This window comes from Dermacentor silvarum, chromosome 9 (assembly GCF_013339745.2).
Source record: "Dermacentor silvarum isolate Dsil-2018 chromosome 9, BIME_Dsil_1.4, whole genome shotgun sequence".
NCBI lineage: Eukaryota > Metazoa > Arthropoda > Arachnida > Ixodida > Ixodidae > Dermacentor > Dermacentor silvarum.
The window spans coordinates 94,097,065-94,124,390 of NC_051162.1; the positions used below are offsets into that span (position 1 = coordinate 94,097,065).

The following is a 27,326-nucleotide window of genomic DNA, read 5'->3' on the forward strand; positions in this document are numbered from 1 at the left end:
CCGTGCTCCCCCTCCACCCCATATCCCCTGTATCCATAAAGTGGTATAGTTAGCGTTCTGTCGTCCTTGTCTGGTGCGTCCTGTCGGCCTTGGTCACCAGTTTTACTCAGTTATTCTACACAGCGCACCAGAAGATACACGAACACCAACCAGCCCATTTTCTCGTTTTACTCAACCTTTATCTTTGGGCTCCGTACACGACACATACAAGCGGTGCAACAACAAAACTTGTACTTAACGCAAGCACTGCTGTATATGTTGAGCACGTTGGTACTCGTAATTAACTTGGATAACTTTTTTAGCGCCAGCGGAAGACGACAGAAAGGAAGACGTTGACAACACAACGCGCGCTATCTTCAATAATTTATCCCCCCCCCCAAAAAAAAAAAAAGCGCCTTTATACACCATGCACAGCAGCGCCACACCTGATCAATATGTCAATTGAGCTTTCAAAAAAAACTTAGTGCCCTTCCACTCTGTGAAGGACGACCAGCGAAGCTGTTATGGTTTTTCTAAAATGACGAAATTATATATACGCGTATGTATGACTATGTATATGCAATTAAAGCATCATGACGGACACCCTAACCCACCTTAATCCACCTTCATCCACCTCAATCAACCCTAATATCCTTAGTACACCTTAATCGACCCTAATCTACCTTAGTCCACCTTAATACACCTTAGTCCTCCTTAATCCACTTAATGCACCCTAATCCACCTTCATCAACCCTAAACCTCCTTACTACACCTTAATCGACCTTAATCAGATTTAATCCACCCTAATCCACCTTAATTGGTGGATCGGTGGGTAGATTGTGACGTAATGGTCATCCATAACTGATTTTGACATTTATGTTAAGGAACCTATATAAGTACATAGGTTACTGTGGATTCAATTTTGTCGACACGACTGTTTTCTACTGTTGCGTCCTGAATCGGCCGGGCGCATTCTTTGATTGTTTCCCATCGAGGCAGGCCCTTTCATGAGCGTCGCCGAGACGGCGACAGTGCCAGACACCGACGAGACAGGCAAACAAGCGCCCCAACTAGGCAGTGCGCATTCTTTAGGTGCTTCCCACGATGCCACCACCTTCATCAGCCGCCGCCTACTTGTCGACGCGGCGCGACACCAGCTGGGACGCAATGCCAAAGAAGCTCACGAAGCTTGCCCCCCTTCGTTAGACGCGGGGATTAGTGCAAAGGCCATTCTCCTGACCCGGGCAAGCTGACCGTCGGAGGACAAGAAACAGGTCACCGACTTTCGTAGAAGGAGTGTCAACCCACTGTTTCCGGATTTCCTCGTCCTTGCTTCGAAGGTGAAACATTAGAGGCGGAGTTCGGTGAACAATACGACCCCTCTGATTGGTCGCATGAAGGTCATCTGATTCCCTAGCCGGGTCGACTAGGGAAGACCGATGTTTTATAAGGAGACACCATGTGTGCAGTGGTGTGTCCTGACGAGTTCTGACATGTGCTCAGACATGTAGTGAGCTTAGACTTTCAAAGTGCTCCCCCATGGAGTGGGCTTCGATATTTGGAGCCACTGTAAATATGTAGAATAAACCCTTTTTTCTCTCGCTCTTACTCCCGGACGTACTCATCCCTTTGGCTGAAGGATCACCGGCCTAAACGCTACCCGAGTCTCAACAAACTGGCAGCAGCGGCGAATTAATCTCAGACCCGCAACAACGGATGGCAGCGCTGAGATGAAACGCCAACCCGTTCGTAACAACTGGTCGAAGCGGTGGGATAAATCCTCACCCCGGTTCGCAACACTACACACCCTGTCGACGCATGCACTTTTGGTTAGAACCTAGCCATATACAGCTTCGCTGTAAAAATGTTGTTTCTTTATCTACAGCAGGTCGATATACGGAGTGCTTACACAATTTTCGCCACTCCGATTGATAGATAGCATGTGCCTCAATAATTTCCAGCACATCTTTATCTACACGTGCCTGGCCAGGACCACACAATCACCAAACAAAGCAGTATTTAGGGGCAGTTATAGCCGCGCATTGTGTTGCCAACGTACTTCCTTCAGTCCTCGTCCGCGCTGGTGCTAATAAGAGAGTTTTAAATCAGGGGGACGCAAGTGCAAGCCGTACGCAAGCCGCTCGCGTCCCCCTGATCTAAAACTCTACGGTCTGCCCATGCATGCGCAGTACCATGGACCCTAGTTCTTGCAAGAACTGGCAACACAATACGCAAGCGGCTCGCGTAAGCATGCTTACGCGAGCCGCTTGCGTCCCCCTAATCTAAAGCTCCACAGTCTGCGCATGGACAGCACCGTGGCCCCCAGTTCTTGCGTACGCAAGCCGCTTGCGTGCCCCTAATCTAAAGCTCTCTAATATCTTATCCATGCACCCACCTCCTTTCTCCATGGTCTGCAGGAGCTCGCCGCTTTCGGCGAAGTGCGAGTCGGCGAGCAGGGCTTGCGCCAGCATGCGTTTCTGCTCGCCGTATGGCACACGCAGGGTGCGCGCGTGGCTGATGAGCGAGATGACGGCGCTGCTCTGACTGTCGGGCGAAGGGCGACCCAACGAGCCGAACGAGTCGCCATTCTGCGACGAGGAACGCTGAGACATCCCGGCGACCTCCTCCTCCTCCTCCTGCAAGAACCGCGTTTGCGGTGACCAATACATATGATATTGTTGGCGCGTGTGGATCACGTACAATTGAAGACCGCTCTATAAAAAAAAAAAAGAAGAATCGAAACATTTCGTATTCGCAAACGAGCAATCGACTCGAAGCTCTTACTCGCCATCATGGATTAGAAACAACGAACGGCTATACATTTAAATCGAGTTCTTTTTTTCTTTCCTCCATGCTCCATTGCTGATTGGAATTGTTTAGATCTATGTTTGCGTTACCTCACTAGCTCAGTGATTATTGTACTTGCACTTTGTATACTTCTTCTGCTGAAGTGTTTTGTGCAGTGTGCTTCTCTCTTTTTATTGCGATAGCAATTATATGGACACTTAAACTGGATTTCTGCCGTCGGCGTCGCCGTGAGGTTCCGTATAGATAACGTCATCGCCGCGCGCCGTATTCCCGAGCGGTAGCGTGCGGGGGACTAGCGCTATCACGGAGAGCGAACGCACGGCGGAAAGCAAACGCGACCGGCTCGCGTGGGGGCATGGGAGGGAGGGAGGGAGGGAGGGAGGCGGGGTGACGCTGCGCTCCGGCACCAAAGGCCTATCTGGCAACCGGGCGCAAGGGGAACTTCCCACTCAATCTCCCACGCGCAAGCAAGGAAGCGGGACGGCAGCGCCGGAGGGAGCGGGGGGGGGGGGGGGGGCACTTCTCCTCTGCCAACAACCGCGCTCGTCGCTCGCCGGCCGCACTGTCTCTTATCTCCACACGGCTCTGACCTTTTCTATGCGCTGTGCATTCACCGCTCAGTTTCCGTTGAAGCGATAGACCGCACGTACCTTCGCCCGCTGCGACGTATATGCGCTTGCTGCCAGCGTTTTGACAGTCGTTGTCTGCGGTCATTCAGTGTGATCTATTTATGTTTGCTTGTGCGCGCTCACACCACGCTTGTTCATTCAGTTAGTAATAGTCGGGCCACATTTTCCAACGCACGCTACACATGCAATGCTGCCCGGATCGGCAGTGCAGCGCTACAGGTGTGTCCCTTCGCACGCGCTGCCCACGCGAAGCGCTTCTCATCAACACCACCGTTTTACACGCGCCTTCTCGTGGTCATCGAGTCTCTCTTCATGTCGGTCTACTTACGCCGCAGCACACCTGCTTACTTAATCAGCTCATGTTTACTACAATTCATATTGCTACCAAAGCCGCTCACCTTACTTCGTGTCACATTGCTGTGTTGCTATCGCATTCATTGCTTCGCCCTTAGGGCGAAACTGTGACATTTTTTTTTAATCCTCTCTGCATGGACATCTAGTCCGCAGTATAGACGGACAGACGAACGAACGGACGGGCATTCGTTATTGTGAGGGGTAAAATAATAAAAAGGAAGCCTCTGCCCACACCATAATAATATCGCAGGCGTTGCCAATTAAAATAAATGAACAACGGACGGACGGACGGACGGACGGACGGACGGACGGACGGACGGACGGACGGACGGACGGACGGACGGACGGACAGACAGACAGACAGACAGACAGACAGACAGACAGACAGACAGACAGACAGACAGACAGACAGACAGACAGACAGACAGACAGACAGACAGACAGACAGGACAGACAGACAGACAGACAGACAGACAGACAGACAGACAGACAGACAGACAGACAGACAGACGGACGGACGGACGGACGGACGGACGGACGGACGGACGGACGGACAGAAGCACGACGAATCTGTACGCTTAGACACTCCTTCATGATCTCGAGAATTCGATGTGATCGCTGTCTATAGTCAGGGAGTCGTCAGGGAGTCGGTCGAGGAGTCGTCCTATATATAGTAAATGATATAATATAGCATATATATACTATAATATAGTAAATGCGCATTGGTTTAACAACAGCAAAATAAGTTTGCGTAAGCGAAATGAGTCGCCACCACTCATTATCCCTGGCTTTTGTACCCCTCAAAACACACTTCCGGGTCTGCCGCAATCCGGACGATTGCCCAGTTTTTTTTTTTTTCCTGCGGTTTTGCGCGCCGAAACCACGATCTAATTATGAGGCACGTCGCGATGCATACGTGGGGGATTCCGAATTAATTTTCCGGATTCCGGATACCTGCGGTTGCTCGTCGTGCACGCACGCAATGCACGGTAGACGCGAGCACAATGAAGAAAGATGGGCTATATGGCTGGTGCGTATTACAGAACTGAGACATCATTAACAACCGCCACTTCATTATACCTCAATTCTGTAATACGCATCAAGAAGCCCAACTTTCTTGACTAATTGCATTCCCTCCCCATTGTAAGGCAATATCGCTGCGCGGCGGGGGCCGAACTCACGGCCTCGTGCCGATTGCCCACTTGCCGGAGAGGGAAATTCGCACATGGTCTATACACTCACGTGTGTTATTCTCTTTTAATAGTGGGTCGCACTGCATGTGCTCCATATCAAGCGCACTCCGACTTCATTTACTGCGCGGCCGTGAATCAAGTCTCCTGCGTATATGTATAGCCCATTATCATCAGCTGCGGCAGGATCCACGCCCCTTATTTATAATACTCGGAGAATTAATTCCGCCCCCGAGAGCTCTAGCGACTCCAGCCGGCCGTGGCTTAATGAAAAGCAATCGGGACATTCCATCTAGCACACAGCCGTTGGTGGATTGGATTGGTCACCGAAGAGGCATCTGGCCGTGAACCATTGACGTCTGCGTGGGACGCATCGCGCGCCCTGTGTAGCGTATAATCTACGCACACCGTATAATAGTGTGGCCTGCCAGAAAAAAAAAAACGGCGAAGCGTCGGAAGCGACCTTGAAACTGCGACCAGCAGTTCGCTGCATCTCCCTTCACGCTGAGTGACGTTTCGCCATAACCAGGTTTACGTGTACCGTGTTCGCGCGAGCATAACGACTACCTCTTAACAAAATGTCGTTTCATGCATCGAAGCACGAAAGTAACTGGAACGCCAATGCATATCGCCGCAAAGCTCGGGAATTAATATCTCGAAACTCGTGTCATCCTGAGAATTCGTTCCAAGCGGATCCGCCTTGCGAACTCCACGCCTAGAATTTGTAAATTGCAATGTGGGCCGTAATGTAGTAGTAGTAGTAGTAGTAGTAGTAGTAGTAGTAGTAGTAGTAGTAGTAGTAGTAGTAGTAGTAGTAGTAAACAACTTTATTTCGGAAGAGGAGGCCATGGGGTACTTAGATTAAAACGTAATTAGTGAGTTTTGGGTCGACTATGCATTTCAATTTTTTTGTGCAAGTAATGCCCGTTTCTCCCAGTAGACCAGGTCATGAACTAGAATTGTGCTATCTGCCACAGGCAACCTTCAAAAAAATTTTGAAAGTGTTCGCTGGAACACCCGGTGTATGTGTTATGCGCGCGTGTATTTGTTTAGCCTTCCGCTACTGGCATGCGAGTGCATGTTACCTGTGTTTTTGTGAGCGACTGAGTGCGCGTTCGTACGCGCGTGGGTTCATTGTACGTTTGCGCGTACTTGTGTTTATGTGAGTGTTTGCGTGTTTTCACTTTGGGGAAGTCGAGATTACGCGCGTAATCTCCCAGTCCGCGCTACAAGCTCGCATATACGGTATGCTAAAGGCACGCGTTCACAGAAGGCGTGCGTGCGTTCACGCCGATTTTCCTATCTCCATCTTCGTGAGTTGTTTTCTGTCTCGCTCACCACAGCAGGCGACCTTGGTAATTTGCATTCGCGTGGTTTTGTAACACTTCGCGTTTAATTAAGAAGATATAACGGCGGAAGAGCGAGCGAACGAAATATATGCATCCAGCCGGACATGGCGAAGGGCGACTAACGAACCACAGTTGACATAGATACGTTAATTATTATATCTATCTATCTATCTATCTAACTCATCATCATCATAATCATCATCATCATCAGCCTATTCATGTCCACTGCAGGACGGAGGACTCTCCATGTGATCTCCACTTACCCTTGTCTTGCGCTAGATGATTCCAACTAGCGCCTGCAAATTTCCTAACTTCATCACCCCACCTAGTTTTCTGCCGTCCTCGACTGCGCTTCCCTTCTCTTGGTATCTATCTATCTATCTATCTATCTATCTATCTATCTATCTATCTATCTATCTATCTATCTATCTATCTATCTATCTATCTATCTATCTATCTATCTATCTATCTATCTATCTATCTATCTATCTATCTATCCATCTATATATCTCTTCGTCGGCCCATCTGTCTGTCTTCCAAATTTTGGCCTAGCTCCGGAGCATTTTGACCAAGCTCCGGAGCAAAGCGCAAGACGCCCAACCACCCAAACATCGTCCGCGGCGAACGTTGTGTACAACCCGCCATGTCTGGCCTTTCGAGCGCCGATTCTGTGCGGGTTGCTCCCTGTTTCTTTGTGCAGCGGTGTCGCAGGTCAAATGGCGCGCCCTGTATGGAAGCGCCCGGACGCCGCAAGTGGCGCGCAGAGAAACTATTATAGAAAACGCTAAACACACACCTCCACCGAACTCGCGTCCTAGCAGATTGAAGCAGCGCGGGTCACGCCCCCAAGGACGAAAGGGGAAAAAGGGCCTTATGGCCGCTGCTCCGCCAACTCGCTATGAAATGTGTTCGGCGAGCAGTAGGAAAATAAAAATATAACCCGCATACACCGCATGTCATATAGCATGGCATGGCATATATCATACTGTTCATAAATATACCTAAATATATAGGGAACCTCACGGCGACGCCGACGGCGAAAATTCGCTTGGATTAACACGTGTCCATATGATTGCTATCGCAATAATAAAAAAGTGAAGGGAATAAGAACGGAATGAAAAGATGAAAAAAAAATATCACAGTTTCGCCATAAGAGAGAAGCAATGAATATAGCAACATGTTAGAGTATTACACAAAGTGTGAGACACGTAGCTGTAGTGGTATTATGAATTGAAGTAGAAATAAGTTGAGTAAGTAAAAACGAGCTGTTGTGCTAGGGGGTTATCTGTTTGAATCCTGCCATCGGACAATTTCATTTATGTCTATTAATAAAAGCCAACGTCTTTCTTAGCGACTTTACCACCACTTTTCCGTATCGGGTTTGTTGCAAACCTCTTCCAAGGGCCGATGACGGAGGCAGCTAGTGCACAACCACGAATAAAATTACATCATTTTCTGGTTTCAGCTTTGTTATTGTTTCGCACTTTTAGTATTTAAGTCTCAGAATATTTAAGATAAAAGGCATGCGCTGTCGTTTTGTCTCATGACATGACACGTGGGCTGCCATTCTCAAAATTCTGAGGGATAATTTTGTCAAGAATGTAAGACCTGGTATGAGCAACTTTGGTGATAGAATGGTGTGGCAAAAAAAAAAGGGGGGGGGGACGCATACACCGCATGTATACATACACCTAAATATATAGGGACACTCACGGCGGCGACGAAGACGACAAATATTCGCTTGAAGTGTAGTTATAATTTATATCGTAATGATACATAAATGAATTACTGAAGAAGTGAGAAAGAAAGAATCAATAAATAAACGAAGTAGCAAAATTACTCAATGAATGAAATTAAATTCTGGGGTCATATAGGTGCCAAAACCACAATCTGATCATGAGGCACGCCGTAGTGGGGGGCTCCGGATTAATTTTGACCACCTGGGGTTCTTTATCTACAATATGCACGAGCGTTTTTTGCATTTCGGCCCCGTCGAAATGCAGCCGGGGCGGATATGTGGTCGAGCCGACAACCTCGAACTCGGCAGCGCGAAGCCGGGGTTCAAAGGAAAAAAAAGTAATAACCGAAGGAGTGAAATAAACAAAGAATGAATGAAGAAACGAAAGCAAGAATGAATAACAGAAAAAACATGAAAGATGCAGATAATCAATGCCCAAATGGATTAATAACTGAATGAATGAAAAATTTACAGTCAATTAAGTATTCTTACGTGATCTAAATGCGAAAGCATTATGACTTCTCTAATTAATTAACTACGTCCATGATGTGACGTCATACATTGCCACTTGTTCTTCACAACTCTACCTTAATCCACCTTGTTCTAATTTGTACCAGCCTTAATCCGCCTTAATGCACTTTAATTCACCTTCATCCACTTCACCTTACTCTAACCTGTTCCAACTTTAATTCTGCATTACTACTGACGTCACGCAAGACGCTGATGACCTCACTGATGACGGTGACTTTTGGTGCCACTCGTTGCCTACAACGCCGGCTTTTCTGTTTTCTGTCTCATGCGACAATGCTTTGGCATTAATAAATGAACGAATGAAAAAAAAAAAAAAAAAACGAAATGACCAAAGAAACAAAATGAAAGGGCCTCTGACAGGTTTCTGAAATTACATGTTTTCTCACTCTCTCCCTCATCTCTTTCTCTCTCCCTGTCTATGCGCGCCGATCGTCGTCGCTTTTGCTACAGAGCAGGCATTTCTTGACCGCGGTTCAGGGCCAATCTGGGCCCTGTAGACTCTGCCTATTCTTGCGTCATGTCGCACGCGAAGCCTCGTATAAAGTGCGTCTGTATACGAGCGACGCATGCGATGCTCCGAGAAAACGGCGACACGCTTCCGAGAGATTCTTCCGAGAACGACGCGCCGATTGCGCATGAGTTTCCCCACGACGCAGTGCGTACGAGCGCTGTATAGGAGCGCCACTCCAGCTGTGACGAAATGTCAGTTAACACCGCTAAGATATGGCCGCGTTTACAAACAATTCGCCGAAGTATACCCGAAGTGAAAACACAAGCGAACTATGGATTTTCATCATCATACCGTATTGGTGTAGGATTATGGATTATGGATTTTCACGTTAATTTTCAGTTAACATGTTAACTTTCATGCTTTTACTTAATAGATAATTAAATTATTCAAAAAATTACATATATACCTGCACCGTGTGACACGGGTTTCCACACTGCACACAAATACACTTATTTCCCACTTTGTCACTCCTAATGCTAAGGGGTTATTAACACACAATTAATACTACTATGCTAAGAGGAAGCCACAGTTTGGGAGCTCCCATCTAAATTCATGGGAACGGAGCAATCCTGTCGCCTGGCGTCCTGTGCATAGAATTGAACACGAGGTCTATTGCATAAAAAAAGAAAAAAGAAATAAAAGGTAAAATGTATAGTGAATCTAGGAAGTGGATTTTCAATTCACGCGATCAATTTCTTGAGAAAAACTCTTGAAATTTCCAAAAATTTGAAAGCACAGAAATAGTCGGGCATCAAGTTTGCAACACACTGCAATTCTGTAAACAGCATCTGCCAGACCATCTCAAGGGGACAAATGTGATATGCGAGTTTGCAGCTTATGGTACATTGTTGAACTATTATAGGGTTTTGCAGAAGTCCCACTAACAAATTAGTGGTCTATACAAGAGCGCTGTATAAGACAACAACATCGTTTGTTATTGGTCATTTAGAGAGTTCTAAGCTTGCGACTTGAGTTTCTGTTGGCTATTTCAGTATTTTCTTTTTTATTTAGCAATGCTCAAGAATCGTTCTGAAATATCATGGCATAAAATGCGCTTTCTCAAGTTACAAAATCATATATTATTTTAAGTGTACCAAACTTCGTGAAATTCGGTGCAGGGGTTGCCAAGAAAAAATGGTTTCTCAGTTTCCGTGTATTTAGGTAGAAGATTCCGAGCTAACGCTTTCTCATAATATTGTTCCTTATCGTTACTGTAACACGAGGCTGAAATTGATTATGCTATGATGCGATAACGAATGATACCGTGTCTTCAATTCGTAACAAAACTTAAACTCGCGGTACCGACAAGCTCCCATTAGATTCAAAGCCAAGTCTCAGTAGCGCTGCAATTGTTTCGCTGCTCATCAAATCAAAGCGTACTTTGTCGTTAGACCCCGTTTAGATCTCGCATGTAGCTCGACATTCGATCGTATTTGTGTACACAAGATTTATGGCTGCACCCGTGCGGAAGATTGTTTACACAGCTCATTTCGGCGACATACAGCCCGTGTTCTTGTTTTTGTTTTTCTGATATTTATCGAACAGGTTTATAAGTACGTAGATGGACTCCCAACGGAACGCAGGGTAGAGAAAACAATTCGTTTATATATTTGTAAAAAAGAAAGAAAGAACGAAAGGAAGAACGAACGAACGAACGAACGAAAGAAAGAAAGAAAGAAAGAAAGAACGAACGAACGAAAGAAAGAAAGAAAGAAGAAAGAAAGAAAGAAAGAAAGAAAGAAAGAAGAAAGAAGAAGAAAAGAAGAAGAAAGCCCGTGAATAAACGCTAAATTGCCGCGCGAGTGGCCGCTCGACAAAACACCTTTATGTAGCACGTATTGAGCAACAGAAAGCTGTATCGGGAGTTCTTCATGCTGCTCTACAATTCTCTCATTGACACTTTTCCTCTAATTATAATATTTGAGAAGTTGACCGCATATCGATGGGGGCGAAATGCGAAAACACCCGTGTACTTAGATTTAGGTGCACGCTAAAGAGCCCCGAGGTGGTTCAAATTATTCCGGAGTCCCCCACTACGGCGTGCCTCATAATCAGATCGTGGTTTTTGGCACGTAAAATCCCACAATTTTTTTTAATTATTTAATGAGGCGGAATGCAAAAAATAATCTGAGTATCTCCAAGCGACGGCGAACAACATTACCTTGGTTCTGTCCAGCTACGCCGCATTTGCGTATGTTTATCGTTTGGCCCTAGTTACGTGAAAAAACCTGCATACGGGCCAGAAACTTCGCAAAGTGCTATCATACAAATGCACGCGAAAGAGTCTCCGTTCCCGTGACTTAACTATATGTATAGCATGCATATAACGAACAACAAACGTTCGGCGCCCGCGAAATAGCGAACCCTTTTCGTCGGCGCTCAACGCCTTGCCGTGCTATCACGCCCCTTTCCGGCGCCGACTTTCTCGACACAGCCGTCAAAGCTTCCTCGCAGGAAGCGAGCTTGCCCACTCAACGCTTTTGTGCTGCCTCGAGCCCGTCCTGCGAGCCCGCTCGACATTCGCAACAAACGGTCGGAACAAAAGGACAGGTCAACCTGTGATTCCGTTTGAAAAAAGAAAAAAAAAAGTTATTTCTCTTTGTTCGTGTTTTCTTCTTCTGCTTCGCGGTCGCACAGCCAACCGCAAACTTGAAAGCCTCCAGCACAAATAACCGCTCGCTTTCTTCTCCCCGGGTGACCTTGTCTCGACACTTCGCCTCAGTAAATCCGTGCAATGCAGGAAAAAGCTACGAGTCAGGTCAGCCAATAAGGATGGCGGCTCTCGGAAAAAGACGGCGAGCATGATCAATTAGTCGTTTTCTTTGACTGTGCTCTCCCGCCTCCAGCTGCCGGGTACATCCCATCAAGCCCCCTTTTTGATTCGACTGAGCCGTTTTTCGCATATCGACGTAGATGCGGAGCCTAGTAGTTAGTGGCACGGTATACCCACTCTCGGAGATTGGTCAGTGACCGGGCAGTTCGAAATAAAGGAAGAAATCTGAAAGGATTCAAACAAAATTCGAAAATAGGCTGGTTATAATCAAGGGACTAGATTGGCGGATAGTGATTCCATGAACACGAAGGATTAAATCAAAGCAAAAGTACAACTAATCGAATTCGATGTAGTGGAAAAAAAAAACGAAACTGTAGTTTACAGTCTAAATCTCATTGACCCTACAAATGAATGAATGAATGAATGAACTTTTATTTCCCTTTTTAAGAAAGGGGAGGGGCCGGGGGGAGAGAGGGAGAAATATCTTGGATGATTGTACCTTCTGGTTGTTGTTTTTGTTCTTCTTCTTCATCTTCATCTTATTATTATTATTATTATTATTATTATTATTATTATTATTATTATTATTATTATTATTATTATTATTATTATTATTATTATTATTATGTACGTCCACTGCATAATACATTCTTCTCCGAGTGACGAACATACTGTAATAACCAGCACATTCTACTCCGCACCACGTTGGATCACGTGGACTCAAAATTACTCACGGAACGAAGGTACACCTTAGTGTTTCCTTCATTTCTTTCTTTTCGCACCCCCGCCCCTTTCCCCTCTGTAGGGTAGCAAACCGGACGAACGTCTGGTACACTTCCCAGCCTTTTCTTACCGTTTTCTCTCTCTCAATCCCCCAGTGATCTCCAACCGCCTCTGCAAGCCAATTCAATCCATCGTCTGCAAATTTCCTAATCTCTCACGCTATATAGTTCTTTTCTATATCCTCCCCTGTCTTTCTTTTCCCTTGTGACCAACATTCGCTTCCGCCGATAGACCATTGGTTATCTGCTCCGCGCATTGCGTAACCTGCCTCCAACATGTAAAACCTCGTTATAACGAAGCTGAAAGGGGAGCAAGAATTACTTTGTTATATTCATTACTTCGTTATATCCATTATTGAATTGCTTACTCTCAGCCTAAACTAGAACATCCGCCCACTGTGCTCCACTAATCCTTCGGGCTGGCTTGTGAGATCGTCTCTAACCACGTGACACCTTCCTCGTACCGCGCACGTGTTCATTAAACTTCCTCCTTCCATCTGTCTCATCTTGATGTTCCCCTTTTCCTTGTGTAGCATATAGCCAACCGGACGCCTTTCTGATTAACCTCACGCTCACTTCATATGTTCTCTCTCTATCGAACTCTCGTCCTTCTGTGGCCTTTTCGTTTAGCCCGCTTAGAGACAAAGGTGATTAGATATAACCAGAACACAAGGGAAATGTTCGAGCCTTTCCGTCTCTTTGCTGGCCGACGCAGAACAATGACTTTTGCAATAATGCACGGATTTAGCGAGCTCCGAAAGGGGTTAATAGATGAGGCAAAAAGCGCGGGGGGGGGGGGGATTGTCTGAAAAGGGGCATGGCTATTGGACTCGAAGGCTTTTCACGACCGCAACTTACAGCGTGAGAGCCGCCCTTCTTTTTTTTTTCTTCTTATTTGATAGCCCACTGCTTGAATCACCCCGCGTGTCAAACTCTTTTGTGCGTCTGACGCCCCTCCCCAGCCCCTCCCCAGAAGCCACGTCCCTTTCTGGCAGTCCGAAAATACCGCGGTCGCAACGAGGCCTGAACAAGCCTTGTCACGAGTGAAACCAGCAGCGGCACATGGAGTAATACGCGACCAGAGGACGTTAATTCTCGGTCCATCACCTTTCGGAGATATACTTTCCCTGGGAAAAATAAAATTAAAATTTGGAGGACGCTTAAGCCTTTAAGAGTGGAACGGCGATGGCAATCAAAGATCTCTGGCTGCTTATCAGGTTTTTTTTTTTTCGTATATTCAAATTACGATCCGACGCTATCACGTCTGTAGGTTGTGGTTAAGTCGTGCTTTACGATTTTCCTGACGGATTTTACTTTGAGAAATTCAATTTCTGTTCACTAACGCATTGCACCACGCGAAGGGCCTGCCCGCGGTCGGGGTGGTTCGGGATGACGTGGTTCGGCATGATTATTTCCACTACCGACGCCGGCGAGCCCACGCCGACACCGACACCGGATTTTCTGCGACACGGGGCCCTTAACTCTGTCGCGTTAATAATAATACTGCACGATATTCCATTCCATATGAACAGAGAGTATACAGGGGGCAAGAAAACGTCAACAGAAAAACTGCAGAATTTCGACAAACCAGAGCCTGCAGCGCTTGTACGGCGGCGGCCATCTTTGGCAGGAAAATGGCGGAGCAAACGGTTCTGACGGCGCTCACACTGTAAAACAATTCACAGCATTAAAGGCGAACAAGGGTGCCAAATGTGTCTATTATATCTCACACCCTTACAAAAGGGTGCTGGGGAGGTAGATTAACACCCTTATCCCCTTTTAAATGCTGCAAATTCACAGTGCAGCGTGTTCTCGTCGCATGCTTGCCGGCCATGTTAGCTCGTCATGGCTCACGGCCTTTGTCGTTCAGCTGATATCCTTAACAAACCCGCAGCCCCCATGCGTGGGCCGTGGGCCGACAGACGGCGACGGGCTTCGAGATCAGGAGACGTGTTCTGCGACGATCACTTTCGGCGACGTACAGATATGTCGCCTCGGCGATAGTATCGCCGTCAGGCGCGCGCCGATTGGCTGCAGGTTGAGCAAAATCGGATGACGTATAGTACTCAACCAGCCAATCAGCGCGCGCCTGATGGCCAAGGCGTGGCCGAGGCGATAGTATCGCCGAAGTGGATCGCCGCAGAATACATCTCCAGGTGCACCATATGCACTCGCTCTGAATGAGTGTGCGAGAGCGAAATTTTTTTCGCCAGAGAACCTTCTAGCCAACCCTGATGCTGGACATGCTATTGGGGAACGCCACCGGCCTAGCACACACGCGCACAAACATACACACACATACTTGAAGAGAAAAAAACAGCGCAAAAGAGACGAGGACGTAAAGAAGACAGGTACAACGGACGGGCGCTAACTTCCAACGAAGTTTTATTTGAAGAAAAAAAAAACAAATAAAATTTAGTTGGAAGTTAGCGCCCGTCCATTGTACCTGTCTCGTTTTCGTCTTCGTCTCCTCTGCGCAGTTTTCTTTTTTTCTTCAAGTATACGTTACACCAACTCAGCCCCCATCAAGCTCCTGCTGATACACACACATACATGCACGCACGCCACACATGCATGCAGACATTGACATGTGTACGCACAACACGCACACATACGCGCACACACAGAACAGCAGCAGTTCGGTTGCGATCTCTATATCAGCGAAGGTGTTTTCGGAGAAGACATTCCGGATACCGGAAACGCGCCGAGCAGTGGCTAGGGTTCCTCGATGCGCGCGCCCCCCCTCCGCCGCCGTAGGGGGGGGGCGCGCATCGAGGAACCCTAGCAGTGGCGTTTCGCAAGCGCCACCTGTGAGCCAAGTTGAGCGGCGCACTCGATGTACGCACCAACGTTTACAGAAAAGTATCTATAAACGTTGGTACGCACGACTGATGTCGCAACAACATCTTTGCCGTCGTGGCGCCTGCAGCGTGTCGCGATGGCGTCGGGCGTTCTTTGCGACGTTACAGCGTATTATTTACCATTATTATTATTCATTAGTGCGAAAGCATTATATATGCCCCATAAAGCGGAAAATCCGGCGTTAACATCCGATGGCACCGAAACCCACGCGACTAAGTCATGACGTCACGTTTCAATGTCAATTAAAACCGACCTGGCCCAGATCCAAAAAGCCGACTTTGCCCAATTCGGTTGACCAACGTTCAAAACCGACCTGGCCCATTTCCGAAATTGACTCAGGCATCATATTTAGGGAGGGTACGGAAGTAAAAAAGGAAATATAAGCTGCAGGTAATATGCATTCACGCGAATGGAATGGAAGAAAGGCAATTATGTAAAGGTAATGAAAAGGCGTACAAATGTAATTATTACAGAGTCAGCGCATAACACAAATGTTAACGAAAATACGACCCACGGGACGTGGGACACATCCCCTGACGATAACAGTTAACCGAAACGGCAATATAACCAACAGGTATATAACGTGGCATATTTGAGAGAGATTGTATAGATTATTGCTGTATAGATTATGTAGCCACGTTAGCACGGGAACACCGATGGGGCCCAAGAAAATTTGTTGAATCATGGTTTATCCGTCGCAATCGATCATCATGCACTTCTAACCGTGGCCCCCTACCCTGCCCGATGTTTACGGCAGTATCATATACATAAATAGGATGTATTTTCCCATTTGTTGCCATTTGTATTTGTGTACTTATTTACTTATTATTTACTTATTATTGCACTTTATTGTTGTGTAAAGAAGTGACAAAAAGAAACGTTGAAGTTGTCCTGTATAAAAAGAAAGCTTCCTGTTTCAGGGTATTCGCGCCCTTTTTATCCGGACTTCTTTGATAAGCTTGGTTCAAGTTACGTGAAACACGCTGCACATACAGTGAACGGGATTAGTGAACTGTTAGCGAACTGTTAGTGATTAGTGAACTGTTACATCGCGCTTAGCGTTCCATGGACGTATACCGCTGTACCAAGGAACAGCGCCTCTGTATACCTTCAGCTATCCGCAAAACACGTCAGCAGCGAAATTCAACAGCCTCCTTCACATTACGTCACAAGGGGAAAGGAGCGATAAAGAGCGAGAGAGAGAGAGAAAGCTGCCACGCCATCAGCATGAGATGCCATAATTCAAGCCCGGGTATGTCAAGGCCACCAAGAGGTTCCGGAGGTCGAGTCGTAATTTAGGTGCGCGCCAAAAGAAAAACACACAAGAGGAAGGAATAAACATACGACCTGCGTTCGCATTCGTCGCGCGTTAGGGACACAGTTCACCTCGCAAATAAGGCGTGCGGGACCTTTTGAGAGCGTCCGCGGACAATGGCTCGTAGACTATGTACGAACGCCGGCGCCGTCTGTCTAATTCCGCCACTGAGTCATCGATCCCGTATTCCACGGCGTGCGACGTACGGTGACAGCCGGAGATTCTGTGTTCTTGCCCACTGGAGTCATGCTGTCGTCTTCATCACCATCATCGTCAGCCTATTTACGTCTACTGCAGGGCGAAGGCTTCTTTCTCCCAGCGATCTCCAATTACCCTCGTCTTGCGCTAGCTGATTCCAAGTTGTGGCTGCAAATTTCGTAACTTTACGTAATGTCGGGGACCGAAAACACAACACACGGACACCTGCACGCCCCCCCCCCCCCCCCCCCCAACAAACTCGCTTCCTTGTGCAGCTAAGTGGACGAAAGCCACCCTGCACAACAGGTCTTGTAGTAAGAATCGCGTTACGGGCAGTGCAACAACGAAGTCATTTAGGAGAACCCCACTAAAGTGTGGCAGAACGCATATCGGCCAGACAGTATGCGGTGCCTTAATGACCGTTTGCGGGAGCGTGCGTGCAACGTAAAGGAAAATTCACAGGGCCTCTTATGTTATCCCTAAGTAAGACGATTTGAAGGCGAAAGCCCGAGTGCCGACGCATAAACGACGGACACACGACGTACTTTGTTTCACATTCTCTTTTTTTCGCGTTCTCTCATTCCTCCTAAAGCGCTTGACTCATCCTCTTAATTCGCTTAGTAATCCCCCTTAATTCGCTTAGTGTACGTCGCTTAGTCATCTCTCTGATTAATTCCGAAGGTCGATAGTTCGACTTCCACCAAAGGTCTGGGGTTCAATTCCCACCAAAGGTCGAGGGTTCGTAGCCCTTTTGTACCTTTCTTGTGGTCGACGCGTTTTCGGTCAAGGTTGACTGACTAATGAGACATATGAGACGTTCGCCTTAATAAGAACGGGAGCAATCTGGCTATTCACTGCGCCAATTGCGGGTGCACTCCGTTACTTCAATGCAACCAAGGTTCTGCGCAGGTATAGAGACAATCGCACCCTGTGAAATCTTCTAAACATTTACGATCACGTGCAAATGGCCCGTCATGCGTCAGCGCCCCTTCACTTGTTCTCACCAACAAGGAGTACATATTTCTCCGGGACTAATCATGATGTATTCGTTCGTTTTTATATTTTGAACCATGCGCGACAGCAATTTTCTTTCTCCCCACTTTATAACCTGCCCCTCCAAAATCCCCTTCCTTTTCAAGCTATATATTTGTGCTCGCGCAATAAAACCGATTGTTGGCAGTCAGCGCTCGTCCTGTCTTCTTCCTTTCTCGTCCGTGCTTTTAGCGCTGTTTTCTTCGATGGATTCATATATCAACGAGCTCGCGTTCAAACCCTCTTAAGCTTTCAGTGTACTGCGCGATTTGAATGAACTGAGAGTGGCTCGCGGTTCATTTAACGCGTGTCTCTGTAGGCGACGTAACACTGGGCGTATTTAGTTAGTAAGTGGACGTTAGTAGGCTGATCGTAAATCTATATACGCACCTAATTTAGCGCAATATTCTAATACTTTGCTATCGCTGTGAATGCTTCAGCCCCTATAGTACTGGCGAAACTGAGACTTCTTTGTTTCCTCAAAGGCACTATTCGCCGTTTTGCATGTATATCTCTCTGTTGCCACTTTAGATCGCGATAACGCAAGGCTATTTATTCCAGCCTGAGTTTGTTCCCAATCGACCATGAGCCCTCCCGTCGGGTGAAATCGAGGCGGCCCGCAAAATTTCGACCAATCACGGAGGGGCTAATGGCGGATTTGGAATATAAAGTCAATGAGCGGGTGATATATAGTTTTACGTTATCGCGACCTTCACGGCGACGCGAAAGCGCCGTTGCACCCTGCACCTCCTGACCGGCATATGACAGGCGAGGCTTCACGCATCGTTAGCGCGATTTCAGCGACACGCCCGTTTTCCTGATGCGCCGGCTTTCAATGGCAATGTCAGGGCCGCGCGGCCACCCGTCGCACGATGCGCTCGTCTCGTGTCGTCGTCGCCTGGATGTCTCTATATACAAAGGACGTCGTCGTCATCCCCGCTAGCGGTATAGCCCAGCTATACACTCTGCCAAGGGCGCGCGACTCTCTATCTGTCTCCACCCTGCTGATTGGCTCATCGCCAACCGAGCGCTGCACGGGATTCATTAGACCAATCACGAACCGTCGCACGAACGGGTCTTGCCTGCGTGAGCTAGCAGCGTTGTCAAAGCCTTGTCAACGTCGTCTACGCGTACGAGATGGCGGCTCGAAATCATCTCGGCAATCAGCGAGCTAACTATGGGAGCCCTCACTAATGGACGCGCCCGAAGGTTATTCAAATTGGCAGCGCGCGTTTGCGGTTATAGTCTATACGTCGCGGAGGCACGTCGTCACGCAAACCGAGCTCGAGGCACACGCGGGCATGCGTTACAGAGATGATGATCAACAGTCACCAACGTAGTACAACAGGTATGCGCGGATCAAGGAACTTGCGCACGTTCTGAGAGTTCGCTCTATCACGACCTAAGGAACCTTGCACTGGCCAGAGGGCGCCACGGCGCTACTCATTTATGAAATGGAATGCCAAGGTATTCACCCAGCAAGACCCGTATAGGGAACGTCCACCAAGCACATGGGATTCAAAGTGGGTGGAAACATTAACCGGTCAGCAGTCCAGATAAGCAAGATGCGTTTAGAGTATTGGTGGGGAAAAAAATGTCGCAGTTTCGCCCGAAAGGCGAAGCATCAATTGCGATAGCAAATTAGTAGAGAGCTATTCGGAGTAGGGATAGTAGTTTTATCGGCTACATAAACTTGGACACATTCGCTTACTAACTGAATTAACAAGCGTGGTGTCAGCGCGCACAAGCAAACATGGATAGATCACACTCAATGACCGCAGACAACCACTGTCAAAACGCTGGCAGCAAGTGCAGCCGCCGCAGCGGGCGAAGGTTCATGCGGTCTTATCGCTTCAACGGAAACTGAGCGGCGAATGCACAGCGCATACAAAGGTCAGAGCCGTGTGGAGATCGCTTTTAAGAGACGCGGTGCGAGCGACCGCCACAGCCGGGCAAAGTACAAGCGCAGTTGTTGGCAGAGTAGAAGCTGCCTCCCCCCCTCCCTCCCGCGCTGCCTTCCCGCTTTCTTGCTTTCGCGTGGGAGATTGAGTGGCCAGTTCCGCTTGCGCCCAGGTTGCAAGATACGCATTTCGTGCCGCAGCACAGCGTCGCCCCACCTCCCTCCCTCCCATACCCCCACGGCCTTTCGCGCGACGGTCGCGTGTGCTTTCTGCCGTGCGTTCGCTCTCCGTGATAGCGCGCGTCCCCCGCGCGCTTTCACTCGCGAATACGGCGCGCGGCGACGATCTTATCGCCCTTGGACTTTATACGGAACCTCACGGCGACGCCGACGGCAGAAATCCGGTTGAAGTGTCCATATAATTGCTATCGCAATAAAAAGCAGGGAAGAGATTGATAGGACTGAAGTCGTTACATACATAGCTAGGAGACTGAACATATAGAGATAGAGGTTCTATAATGAAGAGTGAGAAAAAAATCAAGGAGAGAAAGTCAAAATGATAGACTGCGATGCAAATATATAATACCTGATTAGATCAAGCAGGCTAGGTGACTCTTTGTCGTCGCCGCCGTTTCGAAGCGGATGCCATCATCACCCAAACGTCGCGAACTACGGCCTCTATAGGAATGCGAAGAATAGGACACATTCAGAAAGGACACAGATGCCCGTTTCATCGTTTGTCTGAATGTTAATATATACCTTACAAAAAATCAGGTTTGTCAGGTAGTCTAAAGAAAGTCCATTGCATTTTGTCAATAAGGTTGATTGACTCTTTAAACAAATTATACAGACTTATATAGACAAATTCTAGACACTGTGCATAGGCTAGTCTATGAACAGACTTATCACCTTACATTTTTCGTCGAGCATTGTCTAGAGAATGTCCACAGACAGTCTAACGACACATCGTCTTGCAACTTTATCGACTATCGCCTGTTGAATGTTCGCTGAATATCTAGTACATACTCTTTACAGACATCAACTCACACTTTTTATTGCCTACTGTTTACAAAATGCCGATAGACAAATTCTACAGTACGGTTTGTAGTCGGTCTATAAACCGCCTAAACCTATTTTGTGTAAGGGTACGTGGTACGTACCGAGCTTAGGCGAGCTGCAGTGCAAAGTCGGCACTTCTCATCTTGTTCACGAGCATGCGGAGTCACGCGATACATGCGCAGTTGGGCATTTTGAGATCTGGGACACTCTTGCCTCGTGATAAACGACAGGAGATGTCACATCGAATGTTTATTACGTCCCATCCAACATTGCTTTTAACCCCCCCCATGATGTGCCCTAGATTCAATGATAGCATGTGCATGCATGCCGGCCGCTGTTGCTGTGATTTTAGTGTTGTCTGTCTTTTTCTGAACAGTCGTATCCTTACATGACTTCTCCCAGTTCCAATTATCACGTGACCATGACACGTCACGTCATACATTATAAGGTCTCCTTCAAAATTCCACCTTGATACACCTTGCTCTAATTTGTGCAGACCTTAGTTCACTTTATAGTACAACTTGCTCTAATTTCTACCAACCTTAATCCACTTTAATACAAGTTGCTCTAATTTGTACCACTTGATCCATCGTGCTCTAATTTGTACCAACATTAATACACCTTAATCCATTTTAATACACCTTGCTCTAATGTCTACAAACCTTAATCCACTTTAACACACCTCGCTCTAATTTGTACCACTTGATCCATCGTGCTCTAATGTGTACCAACATTAATCCACCTTAATGCCCTTCCCTCCACTTAATTTATTCCACCTTAACAATCGACTTTCATTCACCTCAATCCACTTTTCTTCACCTTAATTCACTTTACTCCACCTTAAGTCAGCTACTCTAACTTACTCTGTATTACTACTGACGTCATACAAGACGCTGATGATGTATTTTTTGGTACCAGTCGTTACGGACAACGACGGCTTTTCTGCGTCATAGGACATATAAATGCTTTCGCATTAATAAGATTCAGCGGCGCGTGATTTGGCAAACACAATTTCGGCCTGACTGTCTTCGGCGTGACTGTCTTCGGTGTGACTGCAACGTTACAGTATAGTACAGAGAGAGAGAGACATGCTTTAATGTGATGCTGGAGATCAGTATAGTATAATATAGTATAGTATTTTACAGGAAGGTTCAGGCTGCTTTCGTATGTTGTGCGAGGGCACCCCATCTGGCGTGTGAGGCATATACTACACCGTAACACGTTATCACTTTGATGTCTATCACGCTAGGCAAGCTGCCAGGCAAACCTCTTCAGTTTCCGTTACAGGAAGTCTGTCTAAACTTGCAGACCTACCTACATAGTGTTGCCTATCGTCGTCCGTGTTGGCGCGAGTGCGTCATATTCTCTGTCATGATTTCCTTTATCGGACAAAACAGCGCTGCGCGTCAGGCAGAGCTGATTGAATTTTCTCGAATGTAATAACCAGTCCTCCCTGAATCTATATGCACCGACGGAAGTGTCACACGTTATGATCGCAATCTAGGCCGATCCGGATCGGATTTCTTGATCGCTATAAACAATTAATGGTCGCTATTCCACGGTCCAACGATCCGGATCGAGTTATTATCGTCTGCTGATCGTCTGCAACTCCCACAACTGCATTAATGCCTTGGCTATAAATGCAGATTTGCAAAATTTGGACAATATTTCAATTTTACAACTTATTGCTCATAAAAAGGTTCTTAAACGTGTTTTAGTGAGCTGCCTTCTCTTTTTTATTTTTTTAGCGTTTCCAGAATACTGCGCTAGAAAGCGCAGACGCCAGCCTTAGATCGTGATCAAGAAACATGATCGCGATTCACGGATCGCGATCGCCGGTTCCCGATCCGACAGTGACACGAATCCGGATCGAACTTGACCCAGATTGGCCCTATCGCGATCAGAAGGGTATATGTGTGATACTTGTATTACATTATTCATAGAACCCCTCTCCACAAATCATGAATTGTCTCATATTACGTAGACGTAAACTAAAGTAGAATCAGCCTTTTTTTTTTTTCTTTCTTCTGCCGCCTAGCATCGGTGCAGACGACACGCAATATGGTTTTTCTTCTTGTCGAAACAGGCAAAAAAAAAAAAAAGTACTGCATTCAGGCACATGGCATCGAGCAAAATGCACCCCGAAGCTCCACATGTGGGCGAACGGACCAGCAGTTTGGATGTAAGAACTTGAACTTTTATTAAACAAAGTGAGGTGCTACAGAAAAAAAAAAAAAACATGTTTATAAACATCTGGATCCGTAGCATCATGCTATAGTATGGATCTACGCACAATAACATGCATAAACTTGCGGGCAGGAAAACATATTGGCATCAGTTTAACAGCATATCACCGTTTATGCATGACTCTTTTGCCTTATATATGCAACGTATCTACCGTATGCAGCAGACTGGAACAAGGTACGCGGTGGCGTATAAATAATATCGCGCCGTAAAGCGTTTTTTTTTTTTACGTTCACGAGCAGCAGAAACAGGTAAGGGGGTGAGTGCGACGTTTCGACCTTGAAGAGCGCCTCAGCCCTCTCGGAGTCAGTCGGCAGCTACGCGCCTAACTGAAATATGCCTCGCATCGACGCGAACACCCCCCCCCCCCCCCCCCCCCCCCCCTCTGCACTTCGGGTGGGGCGTTGCAGGCAACGTTGCAGGTGCGGATGCCATCGGAAGCCGGTCCCGAGCGCTTCTATGCCCGAGGGGGGCGGAGTTGTGCCGTTCGGGGACGGTATACCAACGTTACTGCATGTAGATGTAGTACGTATGCGTACGTACTACACAGCACCAATTCTCGAGAGGCCGCTGGACTCGTAATCTCGTTCCACGTAAGTTTCACCCAAGTGGAACAGTAAAGTGGCGCGTAAAACCCCGTAATAAGTCTTATTCGACACCGTAGCGCCATTTGTACACCAATCACAATCGGGCATCCAAACCAACTCGTCCAGTTCTCTGGGTTTACATACAAAGCTGTTTTCTTCTTTGTTTCTTTTTTGGGGATAAAAATTGTTTCTCTTTTTCGGATGTTTCTCTTTGTCGCCGTTTGCTGGAGACGGCCGCACCCTTGTCACTTAGTTAATAATATAGGTGAAAAATTCCAAAGGATAAATTATTGCATTAGGTGGTACCGATAGCCAGGGAAGGCTAGATTTCCGGTCCAGTGTCAAAATGTAACAGACAGGTCAGGTGCAGAATTTAACCGCAAATTATTCCGGAACACGTCATGATTTATAACACACAAGAAACAGCAAAAATTTTCCTAATTAATCGATGCAAGTAAGTTACAGATTCTGGTTATCAAGAAAAAAAGACTTTGCTACACTGCTTGAAATTGCGTGCCGTTTTAACCTCTAGGGGCAAAATATTCCAGATTTTTGTGCTATTGAATTCAATTACCCTTTCGCCGTATACATTATAACACTTTGGTAAATTGAGGCTACCATTCAAAGCATGTCTAGTACGGCGAGTTGGAAAAGAAAAGACGTTTCGAGGAATAGGAAAGTTAGTGCACAAAATATTATTAACTGAAATTCAGATCTTATGACTACGGAGTGCCTTAACCGATAACGCATGTTGTGTTTGGAAAATATCATTAAATGTATCACTGCGGTAGGTTGAAGTGCTAAGTATTTCAGAGCCCTTTTCTGTAGTTTTTGTAAAGGTTGTGAGTACGTCATGTAAGCCATGCCCATGATTCTAAACAATAACTAATATTCATGGCTATGGCAAAACGCATAGTAAAGGGATTTGAGTACTTCACGTTGGAAATACTGCTTCACTTTAATTGGGGAGTAACAACCAAATGCGACCTTCTTGCATACATTATGAATATGTGCTTCCCAATGCATATGTTGGTCAAATATGACGCCCAGATATTTAAACGAATCAACTTCTTGGCTGGGGCTATTATTTAACCTAATATTGATTTGACTGGTGTCAACATTGTTTCTCCTCGATCGAAAAACTACATATTTAGTCTTATTGCTATATTTCAAGTTAATTTTTTTTCTAAAAACCACAAGGAAATTCTTGATAACTCGGCCATCACATCTGTTTGCAGTGCATGCACAGAGTGTGTCTCCTGTAAATAATAAAGCTGTGTCATCTGCGTACATTAGGACGTTTGAGTTCTGTAGAAAATTAGGGAGGTCATTAATGTACAACGAGAATAACATGGGACCGAGCACAGAACCTTGTGGGACTCCACTGGTGACTGTGCTGTATGTAGAATAATAATCACCCATTACTACCATTTGTTTCCGTGAGGATAACTAGCTGGGAAAAAAAAATCGAGGGAGTTATTTGTAACTCCACAACGATCTAGTTTTTGCAATAGTATAGTTCAGGAAGCCGTAACAAATGCCCTTTTTATATCCAGAGAGTCAATATTGTCTTTTAATATCCTAGTGGGTATACTATCATGACCAGCCCCTTTTTTCAGTGGTATATTATTTATCGTTGATATAAGTTCGTTATGAGTTATTTCTGCTAGGTGCACAGAAGCTCCAGCCTCCCCCTTATAGCCTTTCTTTCGTTGCCACAGAAACCTATCCGGTGGTATACGGAAAGTCTATAATACTAAAAAGCCGCAACGAAAACATACCCGGAGCCAAACGATAATAATTTTTACAGCTGAATTAAACGAGCCCACCCGGCTTCGCACTAGCGTCCATCTGCGGCCATAAAACACTGCGTCCCTTCGATGCTTGCCGGGGCCAGGAAGTGAACCCACGACCTCGGCACACGAGGACAAGACGGCGGCGTGTATATACGCGAAAGCTCTAACTCGACGCACCTGTTTTCTATACGCACAGCCTCCGCGGCATACGCCCCGAATATAGACAAACGTACACGACCGAATCGACGAACTCGAGTGAAAGAAAAAAAACAAACTATAGGAAAGACAACACAAATCTCCCGTGAGAGGAAAGAAGGTGGTTCGGCCTTGAAGGCGGAAAACGGCGCGTATACTGCGTACACAGCGAGCAAGCGATCTCCAAACCTTTACGGACAAGATATAAATAAAGAAATATTTAATAACTGCGCGGACTGCACCGATAATGAGGATATTGAAGGAAAAGAAAAATAAGATATATTTTGGGGACTTTTACGACAATGAATAGGTAGGTTTGTTTACCGGCGGGCTACACCATGGGCAAAACGCCGAAACCGAGCTTCGCCCCAAGCCACCTATATGGCTTCGTGTGAAACTTGTACACGGACAGTTCTGGTCGGATGTGGTACAGAGGTGTACGGTACATTGAATTTCCTCTACATGTAACCTGTGCGATACCACGTACTGAACCACGTGTCTTGCGTCGGCCTTTCTCCTCTGAACATGATGATAATGATGATTATGATCTTAACATCTTTACACCAAGCTTGTTGTTGTTGTTGTAGCCTATCACGCATGTGATAGGCTACAACAACTTTCAAAGTCGCCTGACATACTTCTTCTTCGTCCTCGAGCTGTTCCGGCGTTAATCTAACAAATTATGCCTGCTGCCAATCATTCAGTGTTGGCAGAAGACATATAGTCAGAAACTTCGTACTCAATACCGAAACGCGACCCGAAAAAAAATTGTTTGTTTGTTGAATATGGACAATTGTCCATAAATGGCTGAAGTAACGGGCATAAAGGCCTTACATTTTGAAGGCCAGTGTCTTTGAGTGTTACGAACAAATCGTAAAGTTCGGACGGTAAGTTAGTGAGTTGTTTAATATTAGCCCATTTTAACGACATGTATATCGTGCGACTTCCGGCAGGGATATTATATAAGTGTATTTCAGCGCAGTACGCAGAAAACGCGGGGAATACACTACATGCAGAACGGCTATGTGGAGTTGTGTCTGACAGTAACTAGTCCATATCATCGACGTGTGACTTAGAGCACAAGTTATTGATTGATTGGTGCATTTATTTATTGATTAGCTTAATTACTAACTCTATATTCCGTTAATTTATCTTTATTGAACACCAATTTTCTTTCTGAGTGGCAGGACAGGAGAGGACACACACACAGGCATTTAATTGAGAGAGCTTATATCACAGACCGACGGGCACACAGAAAGACGGACGGACGGACGGACGGACGGGCATACATTTAAGGAAGATATTATCACAGGCAGATTATGCCACAGGTATACCTTGGTTCTCCACAAGAAAAGTACAAAGTTGCCTATCAAAAAAAGGGGTCAGGCAAGGAGACACAATCTCTCCAATGCTATTCACTGCATGCTTAGAAGTATTCAAGCTCTTAGACAGGGAAGGCTTACGAGTGAGGACCAACGGCGAATATCTCAGCAA

The 27,326-nt window shown here is 46.4% G+C and overlaps 1 protein-coding gene across 4 annotated transcripts in view; it reads right to left on the minus strand.

Annotated features, from left to right (window-relative positions):
- LOC119463360 (uncharacterized) overlaps positions 1-27,326 on the minus strand; it is an 81,058-nt gene that overhangs the window by 15,586 nt on the left and 38,146 nt on the right. For 2 of the 4 annotated variants that reach the window (XR_007463189.1, XM_049655540.1), the window contains exon 2: positions 2,375-2,615. Coding sequence is in view for 3 of the 4 variants with exons in the window: in XM_049655540.1 (XP_049511497.1) it covers positions 2,375-2,615 (241 nt within the window). In the remaining variant the exon portion in view is untranslated. Of the gene's footprint in view, positions 1-2,374; positions 2,616-20,537; positions 21,085-27,326 lie in introns of those variants that run through there. The other 2 variants (XM_049655541.1, XM_049655542.1) reach the window with 2 other exon arrangements.